The 17,096-nt window shown below is 43.6% G+C and overlaps 1 protein-coding gene across 1 annotated transcript in view; it reads left to right on the forward strand.

Moving 5' to 3' along the window:
* Positions 1-17,096, forward strand: part of CALCR (calcitonin receptor) — a 261,291-nt gene that overhangs the window by 234,694 nt on the left and 9,501 nt on the right. Inside the window, exon 12 of the mRNA XM_075922361.1 lies at positions 8,649-8,690. Coding sequence (XP_075778476.1) covers positions 8,649-8,690 — 42 coding nt within the window. The remainder of the gene's footprint in view (positions 1-8,648; positions 8,691-17,096) is intronic.

Here is a 17,096-nt window from a genome sequence, read left to right on the forward strand (position 1 = left end):
ATGCAATGGCGCTTAGACAATTTTTAGAGAGAAAGAATGAGTGAGCTCTACAGCCTTAACTGAGAGCCAGCTGCCTTTATAGCTCAAGCTGCAGTGAGACTCATGCACTAAGCTTTGATTCTTCCTGTTGGCATTACACTAGCTAAATCAACATAAGTTATTTCATGATTGCCCTGTAATTATCTCATTATGTGATCCCTACCTGGATATCAAAATGCAGATTTTATTTTTTATTTTTTTGTAGTTTTATCATGAGTTCGTTTTGGGTCATTTTCAGAGCATTTCTTTATAGCAATCTGCTATTCAGAATAGTCACATATGTGATCTCTACTCTGCTCATTTTCTTATAGCACTGCTGATGTAATTAGCAGTTATTTCTATGTATGGTTTCACTGTAACTTTTATGGTTAGCTCTGAATTATTTAAATATTTGTTTTCCAGGCATCTTCTCATAGATAGTATGACAGATTTGGGCTTTGTTTTTCAATAAGCCATTGCAACAGTATATGACAATTGTGATTTGGCATACTGAACAAACCTTCCACTTGCAACAAGTACAGTACAGACTGCAATGCTGCAATCTATTGTAAAAATAGGATGACTGAAGAGTATGAATGACAGAGTATTTGTTCCCAGAAGAAACTGAACTTTTTCACAGTTATTATTCCCAGCTGGACAACAATACAATGCGATGTTCCCTGCTAGGTTTCCCACACTGAAGGTCAATTTAAATAATAGGAGCCATTCTTGCTCTAAACTGTTCTTTCTTTATTATGAGATTTTCCTCTACACTCATGATTTTGTAGCAGAAGTGGTTTATTTCCCAGAACATTCTGCTTCACTGAAAACGTATGCTATTCATTATGGCTGCATCTAGACAGCAGCTCTATTTTGGGATACTTTCAGTATCCCAAAATCATGTTTTCTGCATCTTGACAGCATGCCCATTATTTTGAAATAGCTTTCAAAATAACAGGCACGCTATTTCGATGTCCCAGTAAATCTCGTACCACGAGGATTAAGGGACGTTTCAGAATAGTGCTCTATTTTGAAATACGCTTGAAATAAGCTACGCAATTTGCGTAGCTCAAATTGCATAGCTCATTTTGAGCTACGGATCCAGTGTAGACACACCCTATCTAGCCTATGATAGGCTATTTGTTCATTTCTCAAGTGTAGGAATTATCACATTTGTTACTGCACATAGGCTTTAATCCTCATAGCAGATCTGTGGAATTGACCTGTAGATTACAAAAGGGAAAACTTTTTTTTCCCCAATGGTAGCACTAAAAAAATGTTGTAGGCTGGTGGACTCAAATCACCAGCCTTGAAAATATAATCAGCCACGCCCAGTTCAGTTCATTGCCTTTGCCTCCATGATCTGGAGCAGCAAAAAAATGTAATAGCTCTGTTCTTAATTTTGATTGTGGGGCTTCCTGGATTCTCACAGTTTACTGGACAAAACACCCACTCCAGTAGGAAGTAGTCCATGGAACCTTTACAGCAGCCAGAAAAGAATATATTCCTGGCCTTCTCCTGGTCACAAACTCTCTTAGGAAGTTGGGACCATTATATATAACCCCAACTGGTAATTAGAAACAATCACCTGATTTTGTCAAGCTCATTGTAGTACTTCTCTGCTGGTCTCTCTGGAACAGGGCTGACTGCTCCTCCAAACCCTTTACCCTAAAATCCATGTTACTTACAAATAAATTCTCTGCTCCAGATATGAATATTTGCTCTTTCTGCACCACAGCCACCATGGTTCCAAAGGATCTATCAAATGGAGCTATATAGCGCCCCTCATCATCACTGAGACAAGTTGTGAAGTCTCAAATTATGTGGAACTGATGATGACTTCAAACAAAAAGATACTGCAGCTCTTAAGGAGTATTTAATGCATAGCAGCTATCTCAGAAGCAGAAGCTCTAGTTAGAAGGATGGACACATCCATCCAACTGAACAGAGACATCCACTAATGTAAGGCTACATCTAAACTGCATTGCTTTTTCAGGATACCGGAGGTATCCCAAGAAAGAAACACCACATCCAAGGAACGCGTCCGCTTTTTCGAAAGAACAGGCATAATGGATGGCTCAAAAGAGCACTTTTTTCCGAAATTTTGCACCATGTAGACGCACCAAATTTTGAAAAAGCCTCTTTCAAAAGTAAATCAGAAAAAGATATGCAATTTGCATACTGCAAATTGTGTTTCTTTTTTCGATTTAAAATTGCAATGTAGACGTAGCCTAAGTGTCACAAAGCAAAAATTTGAATTCCAGATCATTGAGTTAATTATGGATTTTCCTTAGGCAGCATGTACAATCCTATTGAAGGCAATAAAGATGCCCAACTGTAACTGAGGGCAGATTTTGGAGACAGTGGAGATGCACCCAGCACCAAGTTCATAATGATGCTAGTGGCACCAGGCCCACATGCAAAAGGGGACCTGGCCACCAGACTGTGTCCCCATATTCTGCCCCAAGGCCCCACCCACTCTTGGCCTCTTCTCCCCAAAGCCATAACCACTGCTCATGCCTCTCTACCCCTTCATCGTCTCCTCACTCCTCTTTACTCCCTTACCCTATGCAAGCAGTGGGTAGAATCTCCCAGAAGAACACAGGCAGGGCCTCAGAAGGAAGAACATAAGAAAATAAGAATCGCCATACTGGATCAGAACAAAGGTCCATCTAGCCCAGTATCCTGTCTGCCGACAGTGGCCAGTGCCAGGTGCCCCAGAGGGGGTGGACCGAAGACAATGATCAAGCAATTTGTCTCCTGACATCCTTCTCCAGCCTTTGACAAACAGAGGCCAGGGACACCATTCCTTACCCCCTGACTAATAGCCTTTTATGGACCTAACCTCCGTGAATTATCTAGCTCTTTTTTAAACTCTGTTATAGTCCTAGCCTTCATAGCCTCCTCTGGCAAGGCATTCCACAGGTTGACTGTGTGCTGTGTGAAGAAGAACTTTCTTGTATTAGTTTTAAACCAGCTACCCATTAGTTTCATTTGGTGTCCTCTAATTCTTATATTATGGGAACAAGTAAATAACTTTTCTTTATTCACCCTCTCCACACCACTTATGATTTTATATACCTCTATGATATCTCCCCTCAGTCTCCTCTTTTCTAAACTGAAAAGTCCCAGTCTCTTTAGCCTTTCCTCATATGGGACCCGTTCCAAACCCCTAAACATTTTAGTTGCTCTTTTCTGAACCTTTTCTAATGTCAAAATATCTTTTTTGAGGTGAGGACATCACATCTGTACTCAGTATTCAAGATGTGGGCGTACTATAGCTTATATCGGGGCAGTAAGATATTCTTTGTCTTATTTTCTATCCCTTTTTTAATAATTCCTAGCATCCTATTTGCTTTTTTGACTGCTGCTGCACATTGCATGGACGTTTTCAGAGAACTATCCACGATAACTCCATGATCTCTTTCCTGATTAGTTGTAGCTAAATTAGCCCCCATCATATTGTACGTATAGTTGGGGTTATTTTTTCCAATGTGCATTACTTTACACTTATCCACATTAAATTTCATTTGCCATTTTGTTGCCTAATCACTCAGTTTGGTGAGATCTCAAGCATGGGTGGAGTGAGGAGCAGGGCCATGGTCTGGGCTGAAGGACCAACAAATCCAGCTGTAGGTGCACAGCTATAACTGAGGGTAACATCAAACCTGCAAAATCTTTATTGCTGGGAAGAGGCACAATCCAGAAAGCAGGCAATCTGGCTGCAAAAACTCCAGCTGAGCAATTAGCAAGCACCTCTTTAAGGGTAAAATGGGCAACTGTAATAGGGAGTCATTGAGAGACAATCCCAGTGAAAACACATGGAGCTATTTTTATAAGCCCCCTCTCAGAATGCAACTCCACTTTAAGACACTGAAGTCAAGTAAAAACTAAACTAAATAATTGTCAAACAAAGAAGTCTTAGACCAGCATTGGCTTCCAAACATGGGAAAAATCTAGCCATCAATTCAAAAAGACATACACATGTCCCAAGGCTGGTAAATTTGAAGATATGCCGGGGCAAGGTTCAACAGCAGTCTGTGATTCAAGTGGTCTTCATAGAATTATCGGTAGTTAAAAAAAAAGAATTTCACCATAACTAAAGGTGTTGATCCCAAAATAACATCAGTACTGACATATGCTTTCCAGACCCAAATCAATTTTATCACGTATCTCAGACAACATATAGCAGTGGGTAGAGGAGGTGGAGAGAAAGCTGTTTGCTCTGGAGCATGAGTGACCTCTGCTTCAACAAAGATTGCAGCAGCTGAAACAGAAACTAATGGCATCAGGAAAGAGCAGAGGAGATACAGAAAAGAAATTTAAGGAGTAATCTGCACATTATGCTCCTCAAGGAAGGAATCAATGGCCCCCCACTAAAGACATTCTTAGAAATGCAGCTCCCTGGTATTTAAAGCTAGAGTACAGTATAAACACAGCAATCTTAAAATCAATTGTGCCCTAAATCCCCTGGCTCAGAAAAGGCAAGGCTAATACCTAATAATGCTCTGGCTCTGCACAGTTAAGGGGAACGTACTTGCAGAGCTGTGAACACTGATGGAGCAAAAATAAAAATGGAAAAGATTTTTCATGTACCTTGCAGCATCAGTACAAAAGGAAAGCTTGGCATCTGTTTAGGTAAAGACATCCCAGAGTGGGGGAGTCTGTCTACATAGGTCACAGGAGCAAACTCAAAGTGGGAGCTAGAAGGCTCCCACTTGCATTCTGATAACAGCTGTGTAGTTAGCACTTCCAAGCTCTGGCTTGGGTTGGAGCTCTGAAGGACGCCTCTGTCCTCTGGCTTCCAACAGATGGTATCTGAGGCCATAATGCTGAAGAACAAGTGAGTCACTCTCTAGCATTTTCTGTCATTACAACCATTATCGGTTCTTTTTGGCTTAATGTTGGAAACCTACATCGTGGGAGGGTTCGTGACCTAATCCTAGCAGAGTGCATTAGTCCAAATCACATTCATTTACTGATCTCCTCTTATTCTGGAAAAGGAAGCTAAAAATACATCATCTGCAATGCCACCTCCCTCCTCGTAGAACTCTCCTGTGCCAGGATGCCTATGAAAAACACAGAAATGATTAGGCCACTGGTGTGATGTTACCACTGCTGACCATGCATACCAGGAGGGTGTCACTGGTTCCTTGTATTGTACCGATTTTCTGGTTGTAGCCCCTTGTTATCTCTTATCTCATATATACACTGTATGCTCTTCGGGGTAGGCACTATGTTTTTGTTTATACAGCACCTATCGCAATGGGGTTCTGATCCCTGCCTAAAGCCCCTAGATGTTATTGGAATGCAGATCAGTAAATAGTCACACTCTCAATGAAGATTGGCAACTGGCCCAAATCCATGCAGCTAATTTCCATTGGGGCTGAATAAGCATTACTGTGGCCACCTCTCCCTTCCCCTCAGCTCCTAGAATTGTTTTAATAGGAGAAGGAGCAACAAGTGCTTCAGTGATATTTTAAAAAACATTAACAAATGAGTAAACGTTGATACTTGCATACTAGGGCCTTCAGGATAGGATCATGAGAGGATTTGGGGTAGCTTTGTGCAGGGGGCTAGAACAGTGTGTCGTGGGGGCACTAGGAGCCACTGAACCTACGTGTAAATCCTGTATGTAATAGAACCCATGTCAAGCCAGTGAGAGGGGTATGGATGTGAGAGCCATTCTAGTTACAGCACAGATGGGTTTGTGAGGGGGATGTGTCTTTTGGCACATGCCCCAATCATAAACAATCCTTCACACCTCTTCCCTGCTCTGATCTTGTATCTTATCCTACTCCCACCTGGAGCCAAGAGCAGAGGAAGAGAGTAGGGATGTAATAAAGGATTTGCCCACTAGATTACAGTACCTGTCATGCTACTAGGCCATCCTAGCTTGCAAGCACAGGTATGTCCACACAGCACTGGGGAGTGAGTGGGTGGAAGCCTTCCAACCCCTGAAACCCTGATCAGACTAGCCTCTGAAGAGTGCTGGATAGACAGCACTTTGAAGTTGTGGGTCTTGCCACCTTCTCCAACCTTGGACTTCAGAGCCTGTGCTCCAGCCCAAATCACAAGGTCAAATCACTGTCTGTACAGCAGTTTTTGAGCACCATTAACCAAATTCTGTCACTGAACAGGGAGGGTCTTTTCAAAATTCTGTGTAGACGTACTCACAGGCTGTTCAGCAACAATACTGGCGTATTCTGCACCCGGCAAGCTAGCAGTGAGCTTGAAGCAACTCTACTGCCCTTATCTGTAGCCCAGGTGGCCATGGGCCTGGCCCCAATACCCATGAACTGGTCTGAAGTCTCTCCAGAAATCAACCAAGATTTGAAGTAAAAAAAAACCCCAAAACCCCAATGAACAGAATAGATACCACATGTGTGTTCAGTATCTTACTATACTCTATAAAGGGTGCCATGAGAATTAAGCCTTAACACATCCTTATTACAGAATTAGCATAGTTTAATTATTGTTACACCATGCATACTGTGCTGCTCCGATGTTGAATGCTATCAGTTCATTCCATCACAAGAGCAGAGTAATTTAGAGAGCACTTTGACAAAGTATATTAAAGCACATGTAAATGGAGAGAGAGTCTGATTCTCTCTTCTGAAACATCTTGGGTAGGAAAAAATTGACAGTGTTGTAAATAGAAACATGAAAACAATGTAGATAGAGATTTTTTTTTCTGTAGACTAAGAAATACATCTCTGAACAATCTAAACCTTAAAGCAGGATTAAGCTTTGCTGAGAATAATGCACATGCATCTACAACTGAGTTTTTCAAAACCTTGAGTAACTTCTGTTTCTTTAAACCACAGTAGTTTTTTATTCATATGGATTGTATTTGCTGAAGAGGTATCTAGTGTGATTCTGTCATTGAGGAGAACATGTAATGGAGGGTTTTAATGGAATGTGTGATACAGGCATAAGGGTCAAATCCTACAGCACAAAAGGAACCTTAAAGCTGGCTTTACTGTCGTATTGTGGTTTCCCAGTGACTAGTGGCTGTGGCTGGAGAAAAGGGCATGAGGCAAAGCATAAAAATAACTCACCAGTTCCCAGCTGCTGGAACTATCCCTTTGGGCCAGAGATAGTTGGCCAAAAACGGCCACAATTTAGAGCAGCTCTGAAAGGCAGATCAACTCTCAGCCTCAGCATGCTCCAAGATCAAGGAAGGGGCATAAAGTCTCCTTCGCCTTCTCCCCTCTTTGCCTGGCACTCTTTGCTGAACTGGAGAACCTGGGCTGAAGTTTAGGACAATTACTACATTTCATTATAAAAAAAAGTGAGTAGAAATCATAGTTTTCCAATCTGCATCCCTCCTTCCTCCTACATTGTGTACTGGGTTTTTTTTTGCTCTTACTGGTTCCATATTCTTTTCTTTATTACTCTGACCATGGCAGGTTTGTACTTGTCAGTCATATTGGGCTTGCCGTCACTAGAGGCTTCTTCTTATCCTGAGTTTACTGATCACCATTTGCTCAAGGCAGCTAACAGCTTTGTAATACTAGTCTGGATAATCCTCAGGTGCCTGATTCCTTTAGGGTTGGAGCCCTGACCATATATTTGTCCAAAGTATACAAACGTGTTAACTACCTCCAATTCACTGGCAGTCAATTGACTTGAGGTGTAAAGACAAAGGTACAAAACTTCTAACCCATCTCTCTCTCTTCCTCCTCACCCCGCCCCCACACAGAATCCTTTGAGAATGTTAGTAGCCACTGTGTTGCAATTTGCCCCTGAAATTCATTGCTACATTTATTTTATTACTGTTTAAGGAACATTTTAAGTGCTTTAAAATGAATGCACTTGGCTTTAAATGTGGCTTTGTGATGCTATTAATAAGATATATTAGATCTTTTAGAACACTTTAGAATACTTTTAAGAAAAATTCTTCTCTGCTTAAGTGGCTCTGTGTTGCAGCACCTAAGCATGAGAAATTGCCTTATTCATGTTATGCTTCCTCATCACATCTTCCTGATCTGGCCTTGTTTCATTTTGCCACTGCAGTAATGAAATATCCCTCTGAACTCCTGTTGTGTTACATTAATTTTAAATAGTGAGAACAATTTAGGACCAAAAGTTCTTTTTGTATTTGCTCCCACCCCTCTTACTCGCCCTATTTGCTCTCTTCCTTCCTTCCCATATGCCGATGTTTCCATCCAACCAAATAGGCCAGGTCAACTACTCCAAACACACACTCCAGTTAAGAGCTCCTGGGCATTCCGTTCCTGATGAAAAAAGCATCCATGACACCTGGCCGGTACAGCTCCCCTTGTATCCCTGCTCCAAAGGAAGAATAGTAGCATCTAGGTCACTCAACCTCCATTCTTTCTTTCTCAAGAACCTGTACCAATGAGCTGCTCTGCTCCCAGTTCCTGCCCTCCTTACGTTGGGCTAGGATCTAGACCATGACAACACAGGCTAGTAAAACATGATGGAAAGACAAAAATCAATGGGATATTGTAATATTTGACTATAGACTGTACAAGATGGTCATCTGAGGTTGTAGAGGTGGGAGAGTAGCATTGTGCCTTCATCTCGTGACTCTAAGCCTTAAATTAGCAAATTGTGCACAAACATTGAAATATTCTAACCTATTTTCTTTTTGTCCTCCTTAGGGCTTACTTGTTGCAACTATATTCTGTTTCTTCAATGGAGAGGTAAGCATGTGAAATTCATCCACTGTACTGAACACAACTCAGCCTCTTAAAGTAGTTGGACTGTTGTTCACAATTAGCATAAATGGAGCGCCATATATCTATATTTTATATGCAGATATGATGCAGCGCTTTACATTTTCATTGCACTGTAGAAATGCTAATTTTTCCTTGCAGCATTGCAAGGACAATGGTATTTACAGAGCAGATGGTGGAAAATGAGATACAGAGGATAAGGTCCTCATTCTGTAGCCTCTCAATTTCATTTAAGTCAGAGGAAAGAAAAAAAGAGGTTACCCTCTACATTAGCTTCCTTCATATACCCCAATTCTGCCTCCAAGCCAGAATAGCTGGATGATTGGCTAAAATAATCAGCTGTGAAATAGTCAATGGTGCTAATCTGAGAATTTTGAGCATTAGGCGCCATTGTCAACATCTTGAGATGAATGGAAGTCATGCATATTTCTCAGAGCTTTTATTTCTATCTATAATCATAAGCCCTAGAAACTATTTTTAATCATAGCTTTTATCCTGCACAGTGTGTTTGGGTTCCCAGAGAAAGGCTGATGTGGAGGACAACAGTATACTGCCTCAGCCCAGCCCCTGACCTTAAAAGTTAACTTGCTTGTCTAATTAAACTGAGCAATACAAACTCTTAGCATCATGTATTCAGAGCATCAGTTCTATGTCATTCTGGAGTGCCTTTTCATTAATTCACTGGAAGATCAGCATTGGCCTCTGTTAAGGTTTATGCTTTGTAAGTAGTAATTGATAAATAAAAACCCTTGAGTGAAAGTTCTCTCCCACTCTCATACAGCAGGATCAATATGTTGTATATCCACTACTGCTTCTAGGGCTACTCCACTGTAATAATGGCATTAAATACAAATAGCTTGGTAAGACACTTCAAAAGCTGCTTTAATATCTACAACAAGCCATTTTCTGAAAGGCAGCATAGCAGAAAAATACTTTTGATTCATGCTGGGAACACTACTAGGAGACTCAGCTCAAATTAAAACAAGCTATTTCTTATAAAAATGGGGTGCACTTGAAAAGGCTAGTTTTCAGCATTGTGCAAAGGGAGATGGGTACATAACTTCCTTCAGCAAAAATCAAGACTCAGTATGTTACCCTGTAAAGCTAAACACATCTGTACATAGATGATGACTAATCTGACTGGTGTAATAACATTGATCATAATTAGGTGGATAATCAATGGAAACAATTACACAAAAAACTGCCATGTATTTAACCAGGCCTCCAACTGCAGGTGCAAGTAACTGTGAGAATACATTTGTGTCTGAATTTAGCACTGTCTGAAGAATAGAAATGTAGGCATCAACGGAACCTCAAGAGGTCAATTAGTCCAGATCATTTCAACATTGAGGCAGGATAACGTATACTAGATTATCCCACATATAAATGCTGGATGGAATCCCAAAATCAAAACATGGTATCTAAGGGCTAAATCCACCAAAGGATCAATGCTGAGATTCTCAAACTCCCTGCTCAGGCACCACCTAACCTAGAAGGCATCCAACATCATTAGGAATGTGATTCACAAAGGTGCTTTGATGTCTAAATCTTGTTTTTAGGTACCACTGTGATGCACAAAACTCCCACTTGCCTACTCCCTAAACCTGCGGACACTTAAATTCACTCAGTGTGCATAAGATTTGTAGTAAAAATTCCCTAAGCACCTATGTTTCTGCTCCTGAGCATGAACACTGCTCCCTAACTCTAATTGCCTAAACCCCAGTGTTATTCACAAACCAGGGAAGATAGCTGTTAGTCCAGCCAACTCAGATGCAGGGAAATCAAGCCACTAGGCATACTCAGAGCCTGCCTCCCAGATAGGGTCCCTTACGCAAGTTCACAGAAAATAACTGGGGTGTAGCAAGGAGGAGGACTTATCTTATAACCTTTAGACTATCAGGTAACGCAGTATCAGTGCTCCTTCCTCCAGGGGGGTCAGGGAGAGGGAAGCAGGAGCTTGATCAGGGATTGGCTATTATCTCAAGTAAGTTCCCAGATCACTATGCTATCTAGTCCTTCTAACTCAATGGTCCCCAATGCAGTGGCTGTGGGGGCCATGGCGCCCGCCAGGGCATTTATGTGCGCCCGCCAAGTGCTCGGGGCCGACCCCACCCCGGGCATGTGGCGCATGCGCGGTGCTGGTCCCAGGTGCACAGTGCATGCACAGTGCCAACCTCGGGCACATGGGTGGCCCCGCCCCCGGGAGCGCAGTGCATGGGGAGCACTGGCCCTGGGTGTGTGGCGCATGAGTGTCCCCGCCCCCGGGAGTGTGGTGAATGGGTGGCCCTGCACCCAGGCACACGGCGCATGGAAAGCACTGGCCCCGGGCACGCGGCTATGGGGTACGCTGGCCCTGGGCGCGCGGCGAATTGGCAGCCCCGCCCCCGGATGCGCGGCACATGGGGTCGTTGCTCCCGGGCACGCGGCGCATGCGCGGCCCTGCCCCCGGGTGCACAGCAGCTCCAAAAGGTTGGGGACCATAAAATCATGAGTGGTGTGGAGAGGGCCGATAAAGAAAAGTTATTTATTAGTTCCCTAAATAGAAGAACTAGAGGACGCCAAATGAAATTAATGGGGAGCAGGTTTAAAACTAATAAAAGAAAGTTCTTCACATAGTGTGTTGTCAACCTGTGGAACTCCTTGCCAGAGGAGGCTGTGAAGGCTAGGACTATAACAGAGTTTAAAGAGAAGCTAGATAATTTCATGGAGGTTAGGTCCATAAAAGGCTATTAGCCAGGGGATACAATGGTGTCCTTGGCCTCTGTCTGTCAGAGGCTGGAGAGGGATGGCAGGAGACAAATTGCTTGATCGTTGTCTTCGGTCCACCCCCTCTGGGGCACCTGGTGCTGGTCACTGTCGGTAGACAGGATGCTGGGCTGGATGGACCTTTGGTCTGACCCAGTATGGCCATTCTTATGTTCTTATGACCACTGTTCTAACTCTTCACTGGCCTAATTAACATTTAATTACACAATTATTTAAATAAATAAATAAAGTGAAACCACTTCAGTAGCAGAGATGAGGGAGACCCACAGCAGATCTGGAGTTAGGCTAGTCAACTGCGAATTGGCTGATCCCTGTTCAAATCCCTTCTTCTGTGAGTGGAGATTTCCACCCCTTTGCAAGGGGTTTGCTAGGTTAATGATTACAAAGAAGGTTCTCCACACACCCAGCTGTTTTGGGCTTTGCATGCAACACTGGTGACTAAACACCTACCTTCGTCCCATTTGTAGATCACTGGCAGAGATGGGTGCCTCCTCAGAGCCCAGACTTAGGCACCTAGCACTGTGACTAGGGCAGTGCTTAGCACTCACCCCACTGGTCAGTATCTCCAGAGGCTTGCTTCATTGGCTTCCCACCTCGTATGCTGGCTTTGTAGGTCACAATTTAAGGCACCCTTCTCTCCCCATTGGTGCTTAAGCATTAGGTGCTGTGATGCACTTCAACACCTTCTTCCCTTTGTGGCTCTCATCCTAGGTGTCTAAATTTCAATGGTTAAAATACCCTAGGGCTACGTCTACACTGGCCCCTTTTCCGGAAGGGGCATGTAAATTTCACTAGTCGTCGTAGGGAAATCCGCGGGGGATTTAAATATCCCCCGCGGCATTTAAATAAAAATGTCTGCCGCTTTTTTCCGGCTTTTAAAAAAGCCGGAAAAGAGCGTCTAGACTGGCCCCGATCCTCCGGAAAAAGTGCCCTTTTCCGGAGGATCGGGGCCAGTCTAGACGCTCTTTTCCGGCTTTTTTAAAAGCCGGAAAAAAGCGGCAGACATTTTTATTTAAATGCCGCGGGGGATATTTAAATCCCCCGCGGATTTCCCTACGACGACTAGTGAAATTTACATGCCCCTTCCGGAAAAGGGGCCAGTGTAGACGTAGCCTAGGTGCCTACATTTCTGGCAGTGAGCATGTACACGACTGCCTGAGGTGAGGTGCAGGGATGTCTCTCTCACACTGAAGACCTAGCAGGATAGGTCATACTGCAGACAAAGGTGTTGGTGCCCGACCCTACCCTGGTCTTTTAGCACACTGATTAGAACACTCACCATATAGGTGGGACACCCAGGTTGAGCTCCCCCATGTAGAGTTCTTTCCACCCCTCAGGAAAGTGCCTGTACTGCCTGGATCATGTTTGTGCTCTGGAGGAGAGTTCTCTCCATGTCTCCTATTGAAGCTTTTCCACAGTTTATAAATAATTTAGTCACTGGAGCAGATGACTGTAACCTGCATTTGCTCCTTTCCAGCTGAATGTGCTGACCAGTGGGCTCTGGTGTTCATCCAATTCCTGGTTTCCAAGTATAACAATGAAGTTGTGTCCTGTGTGTCCTTGTAAAAAATTACAGCATGGTCATAGCTAATGTAATGCAAAGTGTCACTCATAAATTAGATAAGAGATTAGCTGATGGAGAATGAATTACTTTATGGTTTACTAATTTAGCCATAATGTGGTGTTAAGCAGAAAAATCAAAGGCCAAGTTTCAGGAACATTACTAAGTATGAAGTATTCATCACAATTTTTATTTTCATACAATATTTACATAAAATTAGGAATCCAGATTAATACATTCATATTAAGTAATTAAAAAACCATATTCATTTCACAACTCAAAATTCTTAATGCTTTCTCAGGTCATTCAGTTTCTCCTGCCCATTTATAATTTAGTATTTGCAATAGGCAGTTAGTAATGTAGACTCTATTAACTTCTACCAGAGTTCCATTGCAATTCAGGTCCAGTAAAATTAACATATTATTTAAAATAAAGTGTCTTGATAAAAAGCCAAACATCCAGAACACTTACATTCTAAGGAAATGTTAAAGTTTCCCATTGGCTTCATGGTTGCTAATTTAAGACAAGTCAATTACTGTGCCAAAATCTTCATCAGATCCAAATTCAGGTCACTACACTGTTCATTGGGTGTTTGGATTTGGCATTCTGTGTTGGCCCACTCAGCCCTTTTTTTTTTCTGATAGTGGCTATTTGTAAAATCGGGGTTCAAATTTCTGTCACTGGAGAAGAGTAATGTTTCATACATTCTTCCAGCACCCAGCTAAACTTCTGGTGATAGAAGATCTCCATAGCAATTAGTGATTTCCCCAAAGGATGGGGAGATTTGTCTACTTGATGACTCCAAACCTGACATCTCCAGCTTCATAATGCAGTGTTAGTTAAGAGTTGCTTCCTCGGCCTTCAGACCTTTTAAGACTCTTCCCCCTCTGACTAATAGTCACTTGGCCAGAAGATCCAAACTATGGCTGGGGCATCTGAACAGTCAGAACACACACTCCCTGGATCTCTTGTTACTATACCCCTTATTGACATATATCATGGTCAGCAGAAGAGTAGTCACATAGGGTGCATCTACATGGCACCCAGAGCTTGAAATAAGCTACGCAATTTGAACTATTCAAATTGCGTAGCTTATTTCAAGTTAATTTTGAAAGAGCTTATCTCTAAATTTGGCACTGTCTAATTGAAATAACCAAATTTCAAAATAGAGCCCTATTCCCAAACGTCCCTTACTCCTCGAGGAACAAGGTTTACAGGGACATTGGAATAGCAAGCCTGTTATATTTTGAAATAATGGACTTGCTCAAAAAACATGGAATAGCTATTTCGGGATACTTCTGGCATCCCAAAATAACTCCAAAGTGTAGACATAGCCATACTGTCTTCTAGTGAGCGAGTAGCCACTTTTACCAACTTGGAATGAAACAGGAGGCTGCTTCGTGGCTATAGCGTATCTAGCAAACCTGGACATCACAGAGGTATATTGGTACTGAATAATTAAGGGTAATGGACGTTAGTTCGAATTAACTTTGATAGGCGCTACACTAGTGCTCCGCTAGTTCGAACTTAATTCGAACTAGCGGAGCGCTTAGTTCGAACTAGGTAAACCTCATTCTACGAGGACTAAGCCTAGTTCGAACTTACTAGTTCGAATTAAGGGGTGTGTAGCCCCTTAATTCGAACTAGTGGGAGGCTAGCCCTCCCCAGATTTCCCTGGTGGCCACTCTGGCCAACACCAGGGAAACTCTATTGCCCCCCTCCCGGCCCCGGACCCCTTAAAGGGGCACAGGCTGGCTACGGTGCCCGTGCCAGGTGCAAGCCTGCCAGCACCCAGCTAGCAGACCCTGCACCTGGCACGGCTCGAGCCAGCCACCCGATGCTCCCCAGCCCTCCCCCTCTTCCCAGGACCAGGCTGGCGGCTCCCGGGAGCTTGCCCGGGACCGCAAGAGGCGGGCACCCGCCTGGTCTAGTGTGGATATCGTGGACCTCGTCCACGACCTCCGCACTAGGCACAGGAAAGTGGCCGTCTAGGGCAGGAGAGCTGCCAGCCTGGCCACCCAGGAGCAGGTGTGCATGAAAATCAAGGTGGTCCACTGAGACCCCTGACCCTGAGCCCTGAGCTTACAATGGCCGTACTGGGTCAGACCAAAGGTCCATATAGCCCAGTAGCCTGTCTGCCGACAGCGGCCAACCCTAGGGACCCTGGAGGGGATGGACCCAAGACAGTGACCAAGCCATTTGTCTCATGCCATCCCTCTCCAGCCTTCCACAAACTTTGGGCAGGGACACCACTCCTACCCCCTGGCTAATACCGCTCCATGGACCCAACCTCCATCACTTTATCTCACTTCTCTTTAAACTCTGTTCTAGTTCTAGCCTTCACAGCCTCCTGCAGCAAGGAGTTCCACAGGTTGACTCTTTGCTTTGTGAAGAACAACTTTCTGTTACTAGTTTGAAGCCTGCTACCCATTCCTTTCCTTTGGTGTCCTCTAGTCCTTCTATTATGGGAACTAATGAAGAACTTTTCTTGATGCACCCTCTCCACCCCACTCGTGCTTTTATAGATCTCTATCCTATCCCCCCTCAGTCTCCTCTTTTCTAAACTGAAAAGTCCCAGTCTCTTTAGCCTCTCTTCATATGGGACCTGTTCCAAACCTCTGATCATTTTAGTTGCCCTCCCCTTTCCCACCCCTTCTCTTCCCCTCTCCCACCTCCTTTTCCCAGTCTCCCTGAGTTTTGTTCAATAAAGAGACATTCTATTTTTGACCACACGTTTTCTTTATTTTGTACATCAGGAAGGGGGGCTAGGGAGGGGTAAGTGGAAGGAGGTGAGGGAGGAATGGGGTACGAGCCCCCGATGGAGAGGACTGGGCTGGCTCTGCGGGCTTCTGGGGGTGGAACCTCTTCTGCAGCCCCCCAATTGCTCCCTCTCCCCAGATGGCAGCCTGCGGCAAGTGCAGCCGGTCTGATGGCCGAGTGCTGTGATGTGCCCAGTGTGGGCACTCAGGGCACTCTAAGCCAGGACTGCTTTGCAAGTGGGGCACCCCTGAGAATTGTCTGTCTGTAGTGGGGGTCGGGTCCCTTTAAGCACAGCCCTCGGCTAGCCTGAGGCAGCAGCTCCACACTCTAAGTCCTAATCTGATGCCCTGTCGGCACTGCTTCCTCAGTTCAGGGTCCACTCAGTGTGGACATGCTAGTTAGAATTAGCAAAACGCTAATTCGAACTAGTTTTTTAGTCTGGATGCGCTAGTTCGAATTAGCTTAGTTGGAATTAACTAATTCGAACTAAGTTAGTTCGAATTAGCGCTGTAGTGTAGACATACCCTAAGCCTAAAATTCTATAAGATATAGGGCCTACTGTTGAAAAATGGCTCCCAATTGTACAGCTACAGTGTTGCTCCCCTAAATAATAACATATGCATTCTGTCACTTCGGTGTCTAAATACATGATTGTGTGTGTAGCTATGATGATGGCCTAGTGAATTCATGATTAAACAGATCATATATATCAGCAATGAGAGATGTGCTTAGAAATCTTCTCATTTGTACTTACCTTTGCAAGCAGCCAATCAGTGACGCTTTCAAAAGCCACAGGTTAATATTTAGTAATGTCACTTTGGCTATGTCTAGACTGCAGGCTTCTTTCGAAAGAGGCTCTTTCGAAAGCATCTTTCGAAAGAGCCTCTTTCGAAAGAGAGCGTCTAGACTGCACGGAGAAATTTCGAAAAAGCGGCTTGCTTTTTCGAAAGAAAGCATCCAGTGAGTCTGGATGCTCTCTTTTGAAGAAGCCCTATTTACATTGAAGAACGCCTTCTTTCGAAAGAGGAACTTTCGAAAGAAGGCGTTCTTCCTCGTGAAATGAGGTTTACTGCCATCGAAAGAAAAGCCGCGTTCTTTCGAATTAATTTCGAAAGAACGCGGCTTGAGTCTGGACGCAGGGGAAGTTTTTTCGAAAAAAGGCTACTTTTTTCGAAAAAACCCCTGAGTCTGGACACAGCCATAGTGTGTGCCTACGGCTGTTGTAAAATTCATGAGCCCAAGTTGTTGGTAATTTGAAAATAATTATGAGCATATTTTATAGCCTA

This window comes from Pelodiscus sinensis, chromosome 2, assembly GCF_049634645.1.
Source record: "Pelodiscus sinensis isolate JC-2024 chromosome 2, ASM4963464v1, whole genome shotgun sequence".
NCBI classification, from domain to species: Eukaryota; Metazoa; Chordata; order Testudines; family Trionychidae; genus Pelodiscus; species Pelodiscus sinensis.